The following is a 22,832-nucleotide window of genomic DNA, read 5'->3' on the forward strand; positions in this document are numbered from 1 at the left end:
CCAAACCGAACCCCATCACGCTGTAATGCAGGGTCCAGAGACCACCTCCCACCTCTGTGCACTGAGGCGAGCCCTGCATTCCGGGGACCCTTCACCAGGGTCCTGTGTGGCTCATCTATTCCCAGAGAGTTGACCAGGAGCGACGAGGGTTGTCCTGCGGGGAATTCAGCTGCAGCCTCCGTTGCACAGGCCATTTTTGGGTCACAGGATCTGCAATAAGAACACAGTGTGTTTGATTGTGGACTCAGTTGTGCATTTCAGAGTATTTGCTTCTCTGTGTGCCGCTTGGGAGCCGGTTTTCTCTCACCCCCTCACCGAAGCTTCACTCCCAAGCAGCCCGTGAATTTCTGGGCTCTTCCTAAGATCCTGTGTCTGTGTGTGAGGTATGGACCCCACTCAGTTGCTGTAGATGATAAGAGCACCCAATATGAGAAGAAATGCACCCTTAACATTGGCACAAATATAATGTGTCAATAGAAGAAAACCCATCTCTCCACAGTAACCGCTGGTCATAAAATCTTATCTTAACCATTATGTTTCTATCCACACGAAAATCATCCCAGACAAATGTAGCAAGTTTAACACACATAAATGGAGGCACTTCTCTGAGAAACAAAATGCTTTCTTTCCCTCCATGTTGCACAGTGAGTGAGCCACGTGAGGACACACGGAGTCAGGAGGAGTTTTGCGGCTTTGACCAGATAATGTTCATCATGATGCAGCCCTAACACTTCAAGGCTCCCAGGCAACATTTACAGTCAGTTGTAAAAGGCAGCCAGCAAACCTGCCCCGTCTAGTCCAGCATCACTTCTCGCTGCCTCCGAAAGGCATCCGGTTCCCTCCATCAGTCTTGCTCGTCCTGACAGCAGAACCCAGGACCTGCCTGCTCCAGGCCTGGCATAGAGAAGCTCTGGGGGCCCAGGAGCTGCCCAGGTGGTCGCCCAGCCGACCTCCTCCACCCGCCCCCGAAGGCCCTCCCCTGGGGCTGTCCTGGGGCAAGACTGGGACCTCCCTGTGGTCCCCTTTGACTTTGTGTCACCGCAGATGGAAAGAGCCTGGGGAGGGGGTTCGGTTAAGCAGCTCCACTTAGGGCGCCTGCCAGTCCTGCACCCCCACCCCACCCCACCCTCAGCAGCTGATCCTGCACCAAGTGGGGGAGGGTGGGGGAGGGGCGGCGGCCCAGCTTTCTGCTGCTTCCTGTGCTTTTCATAAAGGAGAAGAACACCATCCCCGTCTCCATCTGTTTTCTTTTTCAGATACAATCTATTTTAGGACAGAAGTATGCGCTCTGCTTCAGCACGCTCGCCTCCCCCAGCGCTTGGACGCGGCCTCCTCTGTGGGTGGCTGCAGCTGCGGCCGGCGCGTCCCTCCACAGGCTCGGAGCTGGGCAGGGGTCAGGCCCTGGGACGCCTCCCGCTCTGGTGAGCCCAGGGGGAGCTCATAAATAACCGTGAGTGAGCCCGCAGGTGGCCTGCCACTGCCCACGGCCCCCACCCCACCTCCCCCCCAGCTGCGGGACCCCCTCAGCCCTGGGGCAGCGTGCAGACCCTGGGACTCCAGGCCCCGCTTCTGTCACTTTCTGTCTCCCCAACGCCGGTGCAGACTGGGCTTCTCAACAACACAGATGGATTCCAAGACCCAAGCCTGAGGGCTGGTGCCCTTCTGCTTCCCAGGAAGAGGCCGAGTCAGAGCCATGTGATGCTTCAGGCGCCTTCGCCTCCAGCTGAGCTGGTTGCACGTCCTGGCGTGACAGCCATGGGCCCAGCCAGGGCGCCCTCCCTGTTGGCAGCCTCCCGACCCCGTCACTGTGGCTTCCGAGTGTCACTGCACAGCAAGCTCTGCTCTCACTGGCCACACTCAAGCCTGGCATCCAGCATGGCCTACAAGCCAGCTCCGCCGAGTCCAGTGGCTTAAAGCAAACGTTAGATTTTAGATCGTTAGATCCATGTTGGTGAGAGAAGAGAAAACGCCCTGGGGCTGTGTGACTGGGAAAGGAACTGCTCTGACCCTGACCCTCGACCCTCGCTGCATCTTCTCAGCCTGTTAGCGCTCTCCTAGGGGTCTGTCCTCGGGGGGCGTCAGTCACCAGGAGGGACACTGTGCTGAGAGAAGGGGGACCCCAATGCCAGGAGGACCTCAGACCACACCCCCACCTGCCCCCCCCACCCCCCCAGCCTCGTACTGTCTTCCTGGGACCCTGTGTAGCGGGACAGGAGCAGGGTGGAGGGGGGAGCGCGAACCCATTCATGGCCGCGTGCTCTGAAATACTGGCAGGAGGCTTAGGACACGAGGAAATAAGAAAAAATGAAATCACAAAGGGCTTAGACAACAAATAAGAAACGAAAAGGAGGAACTGGCCCACGCTGCCCAGAAGAGGTGGAGGCCGCTCTGCGGGAAGAGCCGGACGCTCGCCCCCCAGACCGGCAGGGACGCCGAGCAGGAGGGCAGGGCTGGGGGGGGTCTCCGCATGGGCCTCGGACTCCGGGGAGCCCTCCCCAGGGTGAGAGGAGGGCACGCCCCAGGGCTGACGACACTGACGCATCACGGACCCTGTCCCGGCCCCCGCGTCTGAGCTGTGCCACCGACACCCCAGCCTCCATCGGTCACATCAGCACCTTGTGGGTGAGGTCCTGGTGACACGGGGCACTTCTTAACTTCTCAGACTTGCTGCCGCGTGCACCGCTCCCCGTGCCACCGCTGCCGTGAGGTCCTCCGGGCGCAGCGGCCAGCACAGGGGCCCTGCAGGTGGCCCCGCAGCCCTGGGAGGCCCCACGCTTGGGGTGGGACACTAGAGTGCAGCCATGGCCCTTCCCCTGCCGCCAGGAGCGTTCTATTCCAGGGCGACACAATCAGAACCACATGTTCCTCCAAACGCGCAGGGCCGAGGCGCACCCTGCTGCCACCAGCACAGCCAGGACCGGGGCAGCCCGGTGACAGCCAGGCACAGAGATGCACTCAGGCCGGCTCAGGGCACAGGCGCAGGCGGCCCGGCCAGTGCTTCACCCGCCGGCTTCTCCTGGCGTCTGACTCTGCTCCTCCCTCTGTCCCTGTCACCTCGCCATCCCAGTGTCCCCCCTCCCCCGTCCCCCCCCCCATGGCCCCCAGCTCCAAGCAGGTCTCTCACTCTCTCAGCCCAGCTTCCCACTGGCTGACTGAGCCCTGGTTTCCCAAATTCCCAGCCAGCTCGTCCCCGTGAGCCAGGCTGTGGGGTCAGGGGGTCAGCACATCAGAGGTGTCCTCGGGACAAGGCGCCACCGTGGTCCCCGAGCGCACAGCCTGCAGCAGAGGTTCCTGGGATGCTGGCAGGAGGCAGCCCCTCAGAAACAGCGGGCGAACCTCTTGTCTCGGCCTGTCCCTTTGCTCCTCACCAGCCACCTCCAGCGCGGCCATTCTGCTGGCACCCGAGCCCTGCAGTTTGCACCTTGGCCCTCCCGACTCAGACATGCCTTCTCCCAGCTGTGTCCTCCCGTGGAGGAGGGGCGGGGGGCTCTGCGGGTCCCTGTTATTAGGGCACTAACCCCATTCATGAGGGCTCCACTCCCGGGACCCATCCACCTCCTACTATCATCACTCTGGGAGTTACAGTGTCAACATGTGCATTTGGGGGACACAGTGATTCAGACCACAGCAGGTGTACACCTCGGAGAGGCACTGTGAGTCACGTGGTAGGTCTAGTCCTTTCCTTAAATGTGCCCCAGGCATGAAACAGCGCTGGCCACCAACACGGCACTGAGCTAGGTGAACCGCGGACTGTGTGTCACTTTGCCCCTGACGGATGCGAGAGCGACACCACCCACCGGTGTCCCTGGCCCGTTGCCGGGGGTCGTGAGGTAGCTTTTCTGCGCACACACTCTGTTGCTTTGGTCCTGGCTTTTCCTCATGCAGCATTACATTGTGAGAGGCATCTAGTTCAGGGGCGAAGAGCCGTGACTGTGTTGCGCTGCTGATTCGTGTCCCGTGCTATGAACACACCACATCCATTTTCCCCTGGAGTGTGCTAGGAGGACACCGGAGGCTTTTGCAGCCCTCAGCCTGCACTGGACCAGTCGCTGTCCTTCTCCTCCTTCGGATCCTGTCCCCACAGATCGCTGTCGCTAGTGGTAGCTCACCAGTGGCGATGGCTTCAAACAGCAGTTGTTTGCGTGTGTGTTTCTGGTCTGTTCTTCACATTTTGGAGAGCCGCCCGCTGGTTCCCACAGGGGCCTTCCCTGTGACCTTCCCAGCGGCCGGGAGGAGGGAGGCTGCCCGGGGTTGTCTCTGATGGCAGCATTCCAGGGGGTGTGGAGGGCTGAGTGTATCCCCTCCTGACAGATGATATTCAGCATCTTTCCATGTGCTTATTAGTCATTGGTACGTATCCGTTGGTGAAATAGCTATTTATATCTTGCGCCCGTTTTAAATTGGATTGTTTATCTTCTTTTGAAGTTGTAAAAGTTCTTTATTTATCCTGGACAAAAGTTCTTTTTTTTTTTTTTTTTTTTTTTTTTGGTAAAGTATGTTTTTATTGTTTTGAGAGAGAGAGAGAGTAAGGGAGAGGGAGAGAGAGAGGAAACGTCAATGAGAGTGAAATATCTATCGGCTGCCTCCTGCACACCCCCTACTGGGGACTGGCCCTGCCAGCAGGCAAATGCCCTGACCGGGAATCCAATCGGGAATCCAACCAGTGACCTCTTGGTTCATGCTCCACCACTGAGCACACCTGCTGGGCCAGACACAAGTTCCTTACCAGATACACCATTTGTAGCTCTTTTCCCCAAGTGTGTGGCTTGTCTTTTCATTCTTTAATGATGTCTAGTGACATGCAAATGTTTTCATCTTGATGAAGTCCAATCCGTCATTGTTTCTTTTATGGATCATGCTTTTAGTGCCACATCTAGGAACATCTTGCCTAAGCCAAACTCCCCAACATTCTCTCCTAAGAATTTAAAGTTAGGTCTGTAACCCACTTGGTGAATGCTGCAAGGCGAGGGTCTAATTCATCTTCTTGCCTGTGGTGGCTGTGTGCCCAGCACCATTGGTTGAAAGGACCCTTCACCTGTTGGTTTTCCTGGGCAGCTTAGTTGAAAATCAGGTGACCATAAATGCAAGCATTTGTTTATGAACTTTAATTTTTAGTCCATTAATCTATATGTCTTCCCTGTGCTAATAGCCATGATTACTGCAGCTTTAGAACAAGTTTCAAACTCTGATGGTATAAATGCTCCAATTTTGTTATTTTTCACAATTGTTTTTGATATTGTGAGTCCTTTGCATTTCCAAGTAAATTTTATGGTCAGTTTGCCAATTCTTACCCCCACCCCGGCCCACCTCCTCACCCCCCCCCAAAAAATCCTGAGATCTTTCTAGGGTTTTGCTGACTCTACAAACCACTTTGGGGAGAAGTAGTCTTGAGTCTGCCAGTCCTTCATCATGGGTGTCTCTCCAGGTTCACGTCTCCCTGCTTCCTCTCAGCAGTGTTTTAGCTTTTAATGTAAAAATGCTGCACTTCCTTCGCTGGGTTTATTCTTAAGTGTCTCTCTCTGTTTTGATGCCATTGTGAATAGAGTTGTTTTCTGTTTGTTACTAGTTTCTAGAAATACAAATGACCTTTGTATGTTGATCTGTTGTTGCCCAGTCCCCTTGCTGAACTCATGTATTAGCTGCTTTAAATTATAAACACTCTTCCCACAAACCAGGACATTTACCTATTAATACTTATTCATATGTGCTTCCAGTTAAAACAGGAGAGAAAATACCAGCAATATGCCGATCATGTTGGTAAACGGAAGCGAGTATAGGAAGTAATGTTGATTCAGATAAACCGAACACAAAACGGCGCGCACACGCACACACACGCACACACACACTGATGGGAATCTCTCCAGACAGACCTGAACCAGGTACACAAAGCGGTGTCTCTGGGAGGGGAAGCGGAAAAGCCTTCGCAGCTGCGTGGAGCTGGCGCAACGAGGTTAAAATGCCGGGAACCCAGACAGCAAGGCAGCGTCCCCCATGGCCGGTAGGCCACGTGCAGAGACTGCGGGAGGTCCAGGCGTGTCTAAGAGGCAGGCAGGACGCGGTGTTTCTGAAGAAACAAAGTCCAGCTTCAGGAAGGAGCAGCGGCAAATATGTGGCTGGTTTGCTCCTCGAGACTTTTGCCAAGTTTTGGAAGGAGGGGGATGCTATTGCAACACCTGCAGCCATGGAGGGACAGAGCGCCTTCCACCTCCACGGGCACGTCCTCTGGCTCGCCGCCGCTCAGCTCAGCACGTGGCCTTTGGAAAGAGGACCTGCAGTGGAAGAAAACACGTGGAAAGGGTCTGGCAGAGTTATCAGCTGTTGCTATGTCCCCCTCTCCCCGCGAGCCTCTCCACTGCACAAAGGTTGGCCGGCCCTCACTGTCTGGGAGGCACGGGTGGAAAGTCCTGCATTTAAAGGCCAGGACCCCCTCCTCCCCCCAAAGCCTGTGAAAGGCCTTGAGCAATCTTAAAGTCTTCTGGCTGGAAAGTTGCAGAGAATGAGGTGCAACTATCCAAGAGGTGATCCCGCTGGGGGCCATGGGCGTAGCCGGCAGCTTTGGGACTAGGGACAGCCTGTGACTGAGGGTCTTAACCTCTGGGAGCCCCGGCTTATTCTGCAAAGAATGACGCCTGCTTCTCAAGACTGCTGGCAGTTTTAATTGAGTCAAATATCTAAGCATAACTGTAGCCCCGGGAACATCATTATCCCCAGGGAATCAGAGCTTATCACAGTCTCAGGCTGAGGCACTGCAAGCACAGGGCCCTGACCGAGTGAAGGCCCCGGGGTCGGCCAAGCGCCAGGGAGAGCGAGGACCACGCTGTTTAGGGACTGAGGCGCGGGTGCTCACCTTCCAGGAAGGGGCCCTGGGGACCTGTGGTCCCGGAGCTCACTCTGTGCTGACCTCACCGACCTCACCGGCCGCTGCCACGGCGGCCCGGTGCTCCTTCTGCCCGCCTCGCACTGGCCCAGGGTGGCTCCTGCCTCCTTGCTGTCCTGCGGCCCCCGGGCCCCAGCTCTGCTCTGCTTTCTCTCTAGCACGTCTCACCTTCCACCACCAGAGTGTGGGCCCCTCCATCAGTCTCTCCTGTCCATCCAGACAGTGCCCAGCACCCGGCAAAGCCACACCGAGTGAATGAGAGGTGAGTGTTGAGCTGCGGGGCCACCAAGAGAAGAGCCACTGCTGGGTCCAGGGGCACCTTCAGTCCAGAGCCCCCCAGGCGTCCTCATTGCCCAGAAGTCAATGCTGCTCCCAGAGGCGGTGGGCTCCACGCGGCGTCCTGCAGGAAAGGACTCAGAACTCAAAGAAAGCACCCGAAGGTTGCTTTGCGATGGTGGGGGATGGTTTGACCTCCATCCTCTTCTAATCAGGGTCAGGGCTTGGGGACTGAGAGGTGGGTGGGGGCCAACGGTGAGGGGTGGGCAGCTGAATGCTACTGGAATCACCAGCAGGGGGTGACAGGATCGCACCAGCCTCCTCAGGAAGCCAGAGCCCACGCTCCCGCCCAGCCCCTGCTGTCCCCACTACCCCCAAACACTGCACCCGTCTTCCCTGTGGCACCTGCTGGCGGATGAAGTCTCCCCAAACTTCAGAAAGCCTGGGGAGTCCAGAGTGTCCAGCCTCCCTTGTCCCTGTTGAGGGCAGGGAGGGTCCCATGACTCCCACCCCCAGGCCGAGAAGCCTGGAGCAAACCACCCCCCTCCCCCCACCCCCCCACCCCCCCACCCCCCCACCCCCTCACCCCCGGCTCCTGGCAGTGAATTTTTGAGTCCATCAGATCACGTTAACAACATATGAAAGTGTTTTCACACCTGGTCAAAGGAACTGGATATATTTAATTATAAAAAACTGCCTGGAGCCGATGACATTAATCTGCACTCCCCGGAGGCCTTGTCCCCAAGCCAGCGTTTATGGGGGTTAGACTGGAACTGGGCATTAGCAGAGCCCAGTCCAGGGAGGCGCTGTGGCTTCCCACGGTCCCCAAAGCCAGGGGAGGCAGCAGAGACTGGAGCCCAGTCACCCAGACACAGACCTGCCAGGGCAGGACCCGCATGCAGGCTCAGGCCCCTCTGCCACGTGGCCTGAACATTTCAGACACAGAATATGGGAAGCACTGTTCCCCTAAACCTGCATCACGGGTTTCTGCAGGGCCTCACATGGGCCCTGGGTGGGTCATGTGCTCCTGTTCCTGGGGTCCCTGTCTTCTCCTGATGGGACAGACCCTGTAGGCTGGCCATGCACATCCTTGGTGAACTCACAGCCCGGGTCTGGCCTCTGCCCAGCATCCAGGCTGCTCCAGGACAGGGTTCCCTTCTGGGCACACAGCAGGGGCTCACAGCACCCAGGAGCAGGGACCCTGGGCACCAGCAGGGACCCCGCCACGAGGAAGGGGCTGGGACCACCTGGCTCCTGGCTTCTCCTCTGCTGCCCTGTTCCTGGTCCTCTCTGGCTGCCATCGATCACATCACAGCCCCCTCAACGTGAGGGCCGCCGGGGGAATAGGGACTGAGCCCCTCCGTCCTGCAGGGGTTCTGGGTGGCCCAGCGTTCACGGTGCCCCTGCCCCCAGGAACTGCTTTGAGCTCATCTAACCACACTGAGCATCTTACTAACAATGATGTTCTGCTGCAGAACAGAACATACGATAGGGTAATGACCATAGTGATAAACGCCACCATGGCCGGGAGCCCACCCCGTGCTCGGGCCCTCAGCTTAGGTGCCCTCACACCAGTCCTGCACGGTGGTCAGGTGCATCACCCCAAACCTTGGCCTGGGAAGCTGAGGGCGCCCCCATAGTGGCTCTGCCAGGCAGATGTCCCCACCCTGGCCCCTCAGGACAGTGGGACAGGATGCCCTTCTGGTTCTGGGGGTCAGACGGGGCTAGAGAATACCCAACATTCCACACTTCCCTTTGGAACAGCTACAGGATTCCTTGAGGAGACCGCTCTGTGGGCGGAGTTGGGAAAGGGCGTCTTCCTAGTGTAAATGTGATGTCGTCAGGGTAACGCACACACCCTCCGTCAAGGAGAAACCATTGTCCACCTGCATTACTTCAAGGCAACTCCACCCCTTTCCTCCTCGGGGATCTTCAAAGGCAGGGCTTTGAGTTCTGTTCACCTTGCACACGATGTCTCCCAGTACACACAGCGCCAGCTGGTGACAGTGGCCCCCCTCTCCCCCCCCGGCCTAATGCAGCTGCCAGGCACTGAGCACTGGGCACCCACCAGCTCCCAATAGCTATTTCCAGGTGTTTCCAAGTTCGCATTAAATGCTGCTGCAATGAGCATCTCTGTGCAGAAACTGTTTCCTGTCATTGGATTTATGTCCTTGGGACGGATTCCCAGAAGGGAAGCTACCAGATTGAGGCACAGTCATCTGTCAGGTTCTTAACACCTTGTCCCACGTCTGTCTCTGACCAGGACCGTCCCACCTACATGTGCGCACACTCCCTAGCAGTGGCAGGCCGAACCATTTACACATATGCAGGTCCTGAACAGTGCTTCTCCCTCGGGGATGTGTCAGATGGCCCACAAGCCTTCTAGTTTTCTCCAGGTTTATTGAACAACTAGAGGCTCAGTGCACAAAATTCGTGCAGGGGGGGGGGGGTCCCCTCAGCCAATCCTGCACTCTCTCACAATCCAGGACATCCCTCTTGCAATCTGGGACCGCTGGCTCCTAAATGCTCGCCTGCCTGCCTGATTGCCCCTAACCACTCTACCTGCCTGCCTGATCGCCTCTAACCACTCGCCTGCTTGCCTGATCACCCCGAACCACTCTGCCTGCCTGCCTGATCGCCCCTAACCGCTGGCCTGCCTACCCGATTGCCCCTAACTGCTCACCTGCCTGCCTGATCATCCCTAACTGCCTCTGCCTCAGCCCCCGCTGCGCAGCTTTGTCTGGAAGGACATCCGGAAGGTCATTCAGCTGTCCAGTCTAATTAGCATATTACGCTTTTATTATTATAGACTAGTGGCCCAGTGCACAACATCTGTGCACATTAAAAGGGAATTAATTAGAGGGGGAGGGAACACGAGCCTCATCTCTCCGGGCTGGCACAGAGGGTGGGGACAGTCTGCTGATTGGTTGTTATGTGACAGCATCCCAACCAATTTGCATGTTATCCTATTATTAGTTAGATTGTATCATCTGTGACTTGTCTGTTCATGACCTTAAACATTTGCATGAGCTTTGTGTGGGCTGTAAGGGCTGGCTCCCTCCTGGGCTGGCTTCTTGGTCTGCTTGGTAAGGTCAGTGTAATTAGTTTGGAAGTTTTAATATTTCATTAAGTCATTCACCAATGATCTTTCTTTGTGGTGTTATTTCTATTGCTTCTTTTATGTTTAACTTTTTCCATTGCAAGAAAAAACAAAAAGAGGGAAAATCTAAAGACTAGAAGACATTTGAAGCTTAAAACAGGTAAGGATTAGCACCACATGTATTTTAAAACTCTCGACTTCCTAACTCCGACAGCCAAACAGGCAAAGGGGCCAAGACGGGGCCTGTCACTCAGCCAGGTGATTACAGATCTCTTAGGTATTTACTTATTTCTTTTTAAAATGTTTAATATTGTTTTTTTATTGATTTCAGAGAGGAAGGGAGAGGTAGAGAGAAACATCAATGACAAGAGAGAATCACTGATTAGCTGCCTCCTGCATGCCCCCTACTTGGGATCAAGCCACAACCCAGGCATGTGCCCTGACCAGACTCGAACCTGTCCGCAGGCTGACACTATCCACTGAGCAAAACCAGCCAGAGGTTTTAGTCTCTGGGAGAGTAGGAGTGAACCTCACAGTCTCAGACCTGGATGCTAGTTGATGCAGCAGATAAGCTGGCAGGATGAGTGTCATGTCAGCAAGAGAGAGTCAGGGGCGTGCACAGCGACAGGATCATTCCAGCTCCCATGCTGAAACCAGAGGGGTGAAAGGCAGAAGAGGGTGAAGGGTCCAGATGAGAGAGGGTGCGGGGCCAGGAGAGGGGGCTGATGAATTATGAATAGAGAAGCCAGCAGGATCTGCAGATGAACCAGAGCAACATGCCCATGAGAAGGTGGTCAACCTCATGTGAGGTGGTGAACTGAGGTGAGGTGAGGGGAGGGGAGGGGAGGGGAGGAGAGTTTTGAGAAGGTGAAGTGAGGGGAGGGGAGGGAGGTGGTTCGGGCAGCTTCTATGACCGTCTCCAAGGTCTCTGCCCCTCGTGCATGTGCTCCTTGCAATCTTCTCCCCTGGAGTCTGCACTGGCCTCTTCTGGCTTCTAAGCTACAGAATGTGGCAGAAGTGAGGGTGCATCGCTTCCACGACCAGGAATGAGAGGACCGTGGCTCTGTGTCTTGGGGTGCTGTCTCTTAGGTGTCCCTGCATGACTTGCTTGGGAGTGCCAGCTGCCCAGTGTGTGTGCGTGTGTGTGGAGGGGCCTTCGGAGCAGTCCATAGTGAGAGGGAAGCAAGGGGAAGGGCTCCCACAGCAGGGTGTGTCCTCAGAAGTGCTGGAACCTGAGATAGACCCTGAGCCACAGGCATCTACCATGGAAACGTCTGCAAAGCTGCGAAGTGAGGGGTCGCCTGTACACAGCAATAGAGGTAAGCAGTGAGCATGCAAGTGGAAACAGGAGACCCCACTCATCAGGGCGGCTGCCATGAGAAAGCAGGGCAGCAAGTGCTGCTGCTGCTGTGGGAAACGCCTTACCCAGTCAGTGCCCTGCGTGTGGAAACGCACAGACGCGGGGAGCAACCGTTCTCACAGCGCTGACACCAGTTGACCAGCAACTCCGCTCAGACCCCGCCACGGGTGCAAGGACACACGGGTGCTCGCTTCAGTGCTATCAGGGGAGAAAAATGGGCAACAGCTTGCACATCTATCCAGAGGGATGGGTGTCGGCTGTGCAGAGTCAGCAACGACACGGCACACAGCACGTCCAATGAATAACTCAGTGGGTGACCGTCCATGTGGACGGATCTCAGTGACACGCTTCAGAGAAGACGGTGAGAGCAAAACGTTACTTACAGTACATCGCCATGTACCATAAATATATACATTAGAAACACCAAGATTTACTTTAAAATATATGTATTTATTGGTTTGAGAGAGGAAGGGAGAGGGAGAGAAAGAAACATCAGTGATGAGAGAGAACCATTGATCGGCTGCCTCCTGCACTGGGGATGGAGCCCACAACTCGGGCATGTGCCCTGACCAGAAATCGAACAGTGACTTCTTGGTTCATACGTCGACCCTCTACCACTGGGCCACACCGGCTGGGCCAAGATTTACTTTTATAGAAGCAGTGGCACAAATGCAGAAACATGGACAAGAGGTGCACATACCACTTTCGGGGCAGGTTCCTCCCAGCGGCGGGGGAGTTCTCTCTGCAGTGTGGTTGTGGTATTTCATACTCTCAAGGTAGGAAAGTATCAACACTTTGTAATATACATTAAAAAATCACTTTGAGATCAAATGACCCAAAAGATGTTTCACGTAAACCTCGATTTTAATAAACCTGAAGCAGCCCTCAGGAGCCTCCTGGCCCGAGAGCTGGAAATACTTGTAGTCGTTTTCAGAAATGAGAACTGTAAGAATAAGATCCTCTCGTTTGGGGTAAATTGATAAATACATTCTCATAAACATCCACCTTAAGCCTGAAGAGGCCCTCGGTATATTGTAGCCTCTCAACAGCTGCCATCCCGTTTGGCAGGGAGAACATGTAACCACCCCCAGCCCCCAGCTCCAGGCCCCCAGCCCCGTGTCCGACTCCAAGCACTCCTGTTCTCCAGGCTGCGGCTTGGCAGCTGTGCTGTCAGCGTGGGTGGCTATGCTCCACATACCTCATTCTGTGGCCCATTCTAGGAGGGGGGTCCCAGGGAGCAAACTTGGGGGGGGTATTGTATGCAGAATGTTCGAGTACCTTGGGTGGCAGCTGTGAAAGGAGAAAGAACCGGACTTGGTAGAGGGACAGTGGCTGTGCAGTGGGCGGCAGCACCTTGGACAGGCCCCAGGAGTGGGCTAGAACCACATGCGGCGGCCCAGGAGGCTGCCTTTACCCATCTGTCACCCCAGTAGGTAGTCCCAGGGCTGGGCAGCCAAGGAGGATGGTGGCATGGTCTGGGGGTGGCAGTGTGTTGCTCGACAGAGGTTGTGGTTGGGAGTTTGCAGATTGTGGGGGTGGGGGGGAGGTGGGGGGCATGTGCCCAGCTGGGGGAAAGGGCCGAGCCTAGGCTCTTTGGCCTTGTCTTCCTCTGAGATCATGTCCAGCTCACCTCCCCAAAGTTTGGAGAGAGAACACTGCAAGGACTACAGGTACTCCCCACCCCAGGCTGAGTGCAGGCGGGCCAGCCCCGCGGGTCCTGGCCCACGAGCCAGCAAGGACAAGAGCACAAAGGCAGAAACCAGAGGTGAGAGGGCAATGCACGGTCTTTATTGACACCACAAGAGTAACAAGTTGTATGACGAGGTACAAGAACTGGGCACCAGGGGAAGTGGAGGTGGGGTCGGCCTTCAGGACATTGTCAGCCGATGCAGATCCACCCAACAGAACAAAATGAGAACACTTCCGACCCCACTGAGCGAAGGAAAGACCCCCTGGGAGGTCCAGACAACCGGACAACTGTTGAAGTTACAGAGGAAGCAGGCGGCCGCTCCCAGCAGGCACAGGCGTCAGGTGGAGGTGGTGGTGCGGACACCAGGCCTGTGCTGAGCTCCCGGTGAACTGGGTCAGCCCCGCTTATGTGTGTGTTCTATGTGTGTCATTCTCAGAAATGGGAAAAGAGCCTCCAGCATGGAGCACACACACCAAGAAACAAACAGAAGCGTCACTTTCGTTTCTTTCCATAGGAGACGTTTAATCATGTCAGAGACAAAGCGAGCTGAGCGAGGAACCAGCTCGGCTTCGTTACAAGGAAGAAATGGGTTCCTGTCGGTACAAAGTAGAACCTGAAACCACAGTGCTCGCACAGCTCACGACGGCGGAAAGTGAAATCTTAGCCATACACCATCTAAAAGGAATAAAAAGCCAACGCGCTGTGCGGAAAGGGCGCTCTGGCCCACCGGTTCTCCATCGGCGCGAACGGCCATGGGGCCGGGGGGGGGGGGGGCAGTGCTCACCTCACCCCCCCGCCCGAGAAGATAAAGGAAACAAAACAAAACAAAACTCCTCCAAATCAAATGAAGAGACAGGCAGTTCACTTGAACTCCGCGCAGTTCCCCTAGAACACTGTTCCCACATAAATACAATAAACTCTATTATTGGTATGTCACAAGTGTTAGATAAACTTTGTTTCTTAATATGACAAATGTTTAAGTAGTCCTTTTTATTTCTCTTACAATAAAAAGTACAATTTCTTAAGAATAAGTTCAATAAGACGCAAACGTTCCCCCCTCTCCTCCAAGGGTTTGTTACGTTACAGAAAAATCTCCATCTTTTGAGTCAGCAAATGTCACGAGAGGGGGACACAAAGGCATTTTTCTTCTCCCCCAAGCTGCCGAGTTCGGCGTGCAAATCTGTGTACAATATAAAGACATGCCGGCCGTACAGTCATGCAACCTCCGGGTGTAGGAAACTTAAAAAAATATACTCATATATATTTATATATATATTTATATATGTATCAATGCCCATAAAACACGTGGGCCCAAAAGTCTACAAAAAGAATGGAATGAGCACATGGCTGTGACCAGGAAAGGAGGAATGTTCCGATGGGAAATTGAAAACAACCGACTCTGAGGCTGGCCACCCAGGCTCACAGTGTCAGACCGACACAAAGGGTCCTTCCTCTGGAAACAGACTTTTAAAAGAAAGAAAAACTGAAACACCTTGACAAAGAGGCCCTTTGGAAGCCGGGTACAGTCCCGGATGGCCGCCTGCTGGTGGGGCTCAGACGCGTCGTGGCCGGAAAACTGAAAGGGCTGGGTGACACCGGGCCCTGCGGCAGCAGTTTCCGGTGAAGGGCTATAAAGTGCTCACTTGCTGACCCCGGCCTGTGCCCCAAGGACTTTGCAAAGGAAGAAAAGGCTAAGGTCCAAGGACCAAAGAGGGAGGGCTGAGGGGCCCCCCTTCACGCAGGGTCCTGCCCACACTTGGCAAGCCCTCCGCCATCTGCCCTGGACGGTGGCCGTGGAGAGGGGCTGAGTGTCTTCACAGAAAAGAAAGGCTACATGGCTCTGCTTTCTGCACGTCTGTGAAGCTGGAGTGAGCTGACAAGCGAAACAGGCTCCCTGCCGGGCCTGTCTGCAGGGGTGCCTCTGTGAGCGGAAGTAAACCCCCAGGGAGAATGTGGCCACCAAGAGGTCCGGGCCGTCTGATCATCTGTAAAAAGGTCAGATGATGCATTCCTTCCGAGAGCCAGGGCTGGCAGAGCAGGCAGCAGGGTCCCCGGAGGATCTTGAGAAGGGAGCCGAGAAGGCCGAGAGCCACCAGCGGGGCCCTGCACTGCTCTGCGCCACGCCGGGAAGGATGGCACTGATCCCACCTGAGCTCCTCCTGCCAAGTGGGCCGCAGGGCAGAGTGGCCAGCAGGGAGAAGCGTCAAACGTACCCCAAGACCTTCCTGTCCTGCCTCAACCCACTGTCCTATTTCTGACCAACAGCATCCCCATGACCAAGCCAATCCAAGAATTTGGATTCCTTTGGTCAACACCCGGCTGTGTCAGTGGCTCTCTCAGAAGCTACCCTGTAAATGTCCCCAAACTCAGAGACTTGGCTGGGGTTCCCTCCTGTGGGCACGCTGTGTCTGCACTTTCCCCCACGAGTCTGAACTCAATACACACTTGGGAATGAAAGTGGTGGCTTCAAGTTCTGAAAATAAGTTACCAGTAAAAAGTGACGTTCCATTTCTGTCAGAGAAAAGGAGCAAAGGCTGGCTGTGCTGCTCAGGAGTCTGGTGTCCCCACAGCTCACCAGGCAGCAAGGGCCAGGCCATGTGGCTGCAGCGGAAAAACCTGGGCTGGTGCCGGGCCATGCATTGCTGACATGCTTAAAAGGTCTTTGGAAAACTGAAGCTAGTCTGACGATGTGGTCAGAGAAGTTTAAATGAGAGTTTCAGGAAGCTGACGGCCTGCGGTGTCTGGCAAGTCACCATTCAGTGTCACGAGTGGCCCTCTCCACACCTGCCACGGAGGGAAACACACCACCCGGTAATACTACTGGCGAGGCAGGAGCAGCCCGCCGCTACCGACAGCCCAGATCCACCCCACAGGCGACGCTCTTTCTGAAAATAAACTCCAATGGCAGCAGTTCTGTGTGCAGAAAACTGCTCACCATACAAACACAAGTGAAAACAATAAAAAACACGTTGAAAGTTAAAAAAATGTACAAGAAGAATTTAGAAAGGAAAAAGGTTTAGACATTATTACCATTCAGAAAACTGCTAAATGGTGAGAAAAAAATGCGAAATTCACAAAACAATGCTTATTCAGGATCTTTTTGTGAAAAATTCATACAAAAATCAACAGCAAATTTATATTCCTTGCTATAAAAACTCATTAGGTACATATGTGGGTGGAGGTGTGGAACGGGAGGGGTCTGTTAGAAAATAATTAAAATGAAATACAAACGTGTGGTAGTTGCCAGTGGCGAATGTGCTGGCGATCTGAAATCGATCCAATCTGACTTCAAACTACATGAGTTCAAACTAGATCCCTTTCCGTAAGCACCTTGGTAGCTAATTCACAAGTCGCTCGTTCCCAGGGGCCTTGACAACCTGCATTTTATATATATATATACATATATATATGTATATATATATATGTATATATATACATATTTCTTCTATAAATGCATTATAAATATTTTATCAAGATTTCATAAGAATCAAGTTTCTTAGCTTGGAATACAGTGGAATATATATTATACATATATATATATTTATTTATACCTAAAATTTAAGCAATACTTCATGCTACTTGCTTTTAATAAAAAGCATTCCAACCGTAACACTGAAGGTGTGCCTAGGACATGCTTCACAACCAATGGAGATGCTCAATTGTTATATGATGTATGAGAAAAGAACACTTTGGATTCATTTAAAATTTGTTGGACTTCAAAAATCCCAACAGTATTTGCCACTTTTTGGGAACTACCTCCATTTTTCTTACACAGCAATAAAGCAAAATGAGGGCGGCAGGTTGGCAGCCCTCTGGAGCCGCCGGCCGCGGCCTGCGCCTGCTCTCAAAGCCCTGGTCAGCACGGGGCAGCCTCCTGCCCCACGGGCACTGCTAGCCCCACCAGCCACAGGACTATCCCATCAATTCCTGCTGTTTATTTTTTTCTTAAGGCATTGTTCCTCAGACTTCAGAATACCCAGCCACAAAAATCCATCAGAGCAATAAAAAAAAGGCACAAACTTGCATCTTCCGATGGCTTTGAGAAAGCAAAGCCGGCTCCTGCAGGCTCACATTTCCATTTTTGTCCACTTTTTTTTTTTAAATGCTCATCCACTCTGTCCCCCACCCGGCTACAAACCCCACCGCACACCGCTCTGGTTCACAGAGGCAGGCCAGAGCGATAGAAAACGTTCTCTTTAAAAAGAAAGCTACAAGATGAGTGGTTTACACGGAGACTGTGGAATTGTGGGTAATTAATCATCAAACTTTAAGCACCAGTTTTGATCAAGTTTGTTTTGTATTGTTAGATCTTTGATTTTCATGTTCTTTTCCTCATGTCAACTGAATCGGGCAACTCTGCCACGAGTTGCCGCAGGCTTCCTCCCTCTTCGGCATTCCTCAGGGGGGCCGAGGGCGAGCCTGGTGCCCTGCATGTCGGTGTCTGCTCTTCCCGGCGTCTGTCCCGGGTTCTGTGTAAGGCTGCCCTGCCCGGTGAGACCTGGGGTCTGGGCCCCTGGTGTGCCTGCGGATTCTGAGAGAACGCCTGGCAGGATGCAGAGAAACAGCAACTTTTCTTGGCGGAGCTTCAAGACAGACAGACAAACAAGAGTCGCAGCCGTGGGCACGGTTACAGGGGCGGCTCCTCTTCCATGGGCTCCTCCTCAGGCCTGTGGCAGTGCCCCAGGGGGAGGACAAAAAGGCACACAGCAGAGAAGAGAAAGGACAGACGGAGGGTTAGAGGCAGCACTGCAGGGCCTTCTCTGCCTGTCCTCCGCCCCTCTTCCTCCGACAGGACTGCTCCCCTGCTCTCCCACCCACCTCCCACCTTCAATTCCCGGCTCCTGACCAGGTGTTACTGGGCCACCTGCTCAGGGATAAATGCTCCCTCCTACACTGGAAAGACGTGTTGGATGGGGGCACCTGCTCCCCATGCCCTTGAGGGCCCATGTGGAGAAGCCTCGGGCCTCAGATGCAGGAGCTGAGACTCCTAGCTCCTTCAGAACTCGTCCCCTCCATGCAGTGCCGCAGGCCAGGCCCTGCAGGGCTCACCTCTTCTCAGCAGGCTTCACACCTACGGACAGGGAGGCCATGGCGGTGACTGTCTCGGCTTCTTCATTCTCACGCTTCTGGGCCTCGACCAGGGAGTAGGCCACGGTGGAGGGGAGGCGCTGCAGGGAGCGCCAGTACTGGCCTGGGCGAGGGAAGTGCTAGGTTACAGACGCCACGGGTCTGGGCCCAGCAGGCTCTCCATGACCCTATCCCTGACTCTAGCAGGAGGGGGCATGGGAAGACTGACACCCAGTGTGGAGGGGGCTCCCAACTGGACCTTCCAAGACCATGGGGGTGTCCCTATGAGGCTCAGAGTAAGGGGACCCTGCAGGGAGGGCTGGGCCTGGCCCAGACCCAGCCTCTCAGTGTTTTCTGGCACCCAGGGGTTCTCATCAGGGCAGGGGGATAGCTCAGCTCCAAGGCTAGGAGGGACCCAACACCCGTGGAGGACACACAGGTGAGACCCCTGGTTCCCACCCACCTAGACGGACAGTCTCCACAGTTTGGGCCATCCCAAAGACCCAGGACAAACTGAGCTTTGCGACAAGGAGAGGGCACTGCCAGCTCACCTGAGACAGGTGTGCTGGCATGAGTCACCTGGCTGTGTGCCAGCTCCCTGGGTCCCCAGGGCCTGATGTTGGAGGGGAAGTGCTAGGAAATAGGGGGCCCTGCACTCTCCAGAGTTTGCAGGGGGGCCCTGCACCCCCCACTGAGTCTGCAGGAGTCTGCAGGAGGGGTGGGGTTCTCGGGCCAGGGAAGAGACCAGACCTGAGGACACAGTTCACGCCCTGGCCCCACCCTGCTAGCTGGGGGCCTGGAGCAAGTGACTTCACAGCCTCCTGGAGGCAGGCACTTCTGTGACATGAGCTGAGACACATTGTAGTGGGTTGCGGCGAGCACATGGGGGTTCAACAAGAGTCTCCAGCAGCTCATCAAATCTGGCTGAAAGCCAGGCCTGCCTTGAAGGCCCAGGAAGCAGCCGGCAGTGACATGAGGAGCCCAGGGCGGGGACTCGGGGCCGGGAGTCCTGTACTCTCCCTCCCACAGGAACATTTCCCAGCTGGAGACCTGGCCCAGACAACTTACTGTGAATCTCAATGACCTTCTCCATGGACCGGACAGCGTTGGCATTGGGTCTCTGCTGTAAAACCTTCTCTGGGAGAGGATCGAGCTGCAAAAGACGTGTGACTGTATGGTTAATACAACCCCGTGCACGTCAGGGCGGGCTGTTCACAACCAGCACTTGTGTCTTGAGCGCACTTGCCAACAGCGAGGAAATGTAACTTTAATAGCCAGATGTGGGCTTCGGATTTATCACATAAACGTTTACAAACGTAAACTTATTTTCCTTAGGGCACTTTTCTTAGGAAACTCTCAGGGATGCTTGTGGTTCTCAGGTAGCAGGGCCACAGACGGTGTCCGGGAGGGGCTGGTGCGACATCAGCATGAGATCAGGGGAACAACTACCACTTTCACATTCCTGGTAGTTTACATAAAAATGCTTGACTACTCCCTGGCCATGGTTTTCTTCTAATAACAGGGGAAAAGGTAAATGGAAGAAAAGTATTGAGCAGAACAGAAGGAACCTCTGCTCTAGGCGATTCCCTAAGTGCTGGCTGCAGGTAGCAGAACCCACGCAAAGTCAGAGGGCCGCAGGGCAAACCAGAGTAGCTGCAACAGAGCATGAAAACACAATGATTAAAAAAAGTTTCACTGGATAAGCCTCCAAACCCTGGAGAGACCTGGGGGCTCGGTAGAAGCTGGAACCCACCGAGACACACTGGGGACAGGCGGGGCTGGAATGCCTGGAGCCCTAGGATGAGCCAGGGAGGGCAGATGCACAGAGGCGTGCTTGCAGAGACCACTGTAAGCAGTTTTGTTCTTAGCCTTGGCACTGGGCAAAAGCTCAGAACGAAGGTACCTGAGACTCTGCTGGGTCCTAAACACTGAGCGTTCAGACCCGCACTTGCAGTGGTGGTTCCGTGACATGGCACAGCAACTGTCCATCCTCCATGGGCACTCGGCCCCGAGGTTGCCAATCAGCGCTGCCAGCTCAGTTCCAAGAAGCATGGCCTCCCGATCATGAAGCACAGAAGCCAGCAAGCTGCACTTGGGCCAGGAGAAGCAATCTCGGTCTCTAATACCACCCTCCAATCAAAGGAACTGGCTCCCTGGAAACACGGCTCTTCCAGGGCAGCGGGGAGAACACGGAGGAGCCGACCACGGAGGAGCCTGGGCGTCTTCCAGTGCAGAGTACAAAGAGCACAAAGACAGACGTCGGGGCCTGTCCGAGGGACACACAGGGCCAGCAGGAAAAGGAATACAAGATGCAGGACTGAATCATAATCCTGAGTCTGCCATGAACAGCCACGAGTGAACTCTGACATAAACAAGTGACTGAGTACACAGCCCTCCCCATGACAGAGCTGACACCTCCCACCTCCCCAAAGCACGTGTGGGTTGCACGCATGACTTCCAGCCAAAGGACCTTTACGTGGGGACATACACTGACAAGCCCACTGTCGCCAGGCCCTCACGGTGACCTTCAGCAGAGGAGCCACGTGGACAGCAGGTGTGGAGAAGGGCACTGGACTCCTGGGGTTTTGCTCCCCCCCCCCCACCCCTCAATCATGAGGGAAATACCAGACAAACATAAAGGAGGGACACTCTATGAAACACCTGACCAGCAGCCCCCAAACTGTGGTGGTCGTGAGAACAATGAAAGACTGGGAAGCTGTCACAGCCGAGGAGACTCAGGCGACAGGACGGCAGGGCCACTGCGGGGCAGGAAACAGGACGGTCAGGAAAACCGAGCGAGCCTCAGTGTGTCCCGCGCTTTAGCGAACGGCCGTGTGCCAGGGCTGGCTCCCAGGCAGGGACCCTGTCCCACACTGAGCTAAGATGGTGACTACAGAGGAAGCTGTCTGAGACGTGTGCTAATGCTGCTACTTCTGAGTCAATCGAGAGGCACCCAAAATCACAGCTCAGCTCCTCGGAGACGGCAGCCATTGAAATGACCAGTTCAAGCTATGAAGTAAGCATGGAAGCAACAACCGCAGAAACGGTCAGATGCAGCCTGGAGGCAGGGACATGGAAACAGGAACAGGTGCTGACCTCCTCAAGTCCCCGAGGGAGTGGCAGGCATCAATCAGCACAGGTGCCCACACTGAGGGTGTCCCAGCGGACCATTGGCACATTGGATCGAACCTGCAGAAAATTCTACAAGCAGCTGGGGAAAACAATCGCGAGAGGAGCAGCACCAGCCAGATGGCGCTCGCTTCATGGCAAAGGAGCAGGAAGACAGTGGTGTGACCTCTTCCACGCCGAGATAGTGACTCGCTGAGTGACAGTGAGGGCGAAACAAAGACTAAAACAGCACGCTGGGAAGGTTCGCACACAGTGTTTCCCACGGGAAACTCTGGGCTATGCTGAAGGCAAAATGAAAACAACCCAGTGGCCTGAGAAATGAGGAGGCATGAGGAGCAAAGAGAACAGCACAGGTGCAGGATGGCCAAGTGAATAGGCTGCATGGCGCAGTGATAGTGACATCTACTCAGCGAGAATAAAGAAAAGAGGGAGCGGGAAAGGAATACTCGTCATGACTGCACAGAACCGGGAGCAGCTGGGCTGCCCACTGACAGACAGACATACCGAACACCAGGCACACTTAGGTGTCTGATGAGACAGTCATGTTTTATGAGCATGTTCACCTGGGTGCCCTGCATTTAATCTCTGATGTCCCCTGTAGCTAGAGCAGCCCACACCCTGACTGCACAGGGAAGGGTGAGATTACTGACCAAGTCAAGGGCACACGCTAACATTTTTAAGGGTCATGACTGAGAGAATTTGGTTGGCTGTAACTTCCCACTCAGGAGAGAGGACAAATGGAGTTGGGGAACCCTCCGCTGTGTTGAGAACAGGCACGAAAAGAGAGCCAAGGAAAGGGGCAAATAGCACAGAATCAGATGGCGGGAATGAATCTGAACAAACCAAACAACATGGACTTGAACCAATGGTCATAAAGGTATAAAGGTAACAGGACCCCTGCCTCCTGCTGGGTACAAGACATCGGACTGGGGAGGCTCCATGGCCAGGAGACCCGGTGCTCCGCAAAGCCCGCGAGAGGAGGCTGGTGCGACGCCTGCAGCACTGGGCATGACGGATTTAACTGGGCACAAAGGTCACTGTGTGATGATAAAAAACTCAATTCATCAAAAGGATATAAAGATTTAAAATGTGGACATATTTAGCAAAATTGTTTTAAAGTGTATGAGGTAAACTTGGCAGACCTAAAAGGAAATATGGGTAAATGTTCCATCACAGCGGGAGACTGACTTCTTAGATGGAGCAAACTAAAATGTGGGCAACACAATGAGCAAGCTAGGCTTAATGGTCATAAAGAAATACATTCTAAAGGGGAAAAAAGGTACTGTAGCTGAAGGGTGATTCTTTGAAATTATCCATTAAATTGACAAGTGCA

General features: G+C 54.4%; 1 protein-coding gene and 1 long non-coding RNA gene across 19 annotated transcripts in view; both read right to left on the reverse strand.

Annotated features, from left to right (window-relative positions):
* Positions 1–5,824: 5,824 nt before the first annotated feature.
* LOC132237952 (uncharacterized) lies at positions 5,825–11,813 on the reverse strand. Its single transcript, XR_009453699.1, has 3 exons — positions 11,679–11,813; positions 7,046–7,277; positions 5,825–6,269 (listed from the first exon to the last, which is right to left on the reverse strand). It is a non-coding gene; the product is annotated as an uncharacterized LOC132237952 (long non-coding RNA).
* A 1,986-nt stretch (positions 11,814–13,799) lies between these two features.
* HDAC4 (histone deacetylase 4) overlaps positions 13,800–22,832 on the reverse strand; it is a 239,045-nt gene continuing 230,012 nt past the window's right edge. For all 18 annotated transcript variants that reach the window (XM_059703760.1, XM_059703772.1, XM_059703754.1 and 15 more), the window contains 3 exons: positions 19,439–19,523; positions 18,353–18,494; positions 13,800–17,970 (listed from right to left, as the gene is read on the reverse strand). In XM_059703760.1, coding sequence (XP_059559743.1) covers positions 17,931–17,970; positions 18,353–18,494; positions 19,439–19,523 — 267 coding nt within the window. In that variant the 3' untranslated portion in view covers positions 13,800–17,930. The remainder of the gene's footprint in view (positions 17,971–18,352; positions 18,495–19,438; positions 19,524–22,832) is intronic.

The sequence above is a fragment of the Myotis daubentonii genome, chromosome 7 (assembly GCF_963259705.1).
Source record: "Myotis daubentonii chromosome 7, mMyoDau2.1, whole genome shotgun sequence".
NCBI lineage: Eukaryota > Metazoa > Chordata > Mammalia > Chiroptera > Vespertilionidae > Myotis > Myotis daubentonii.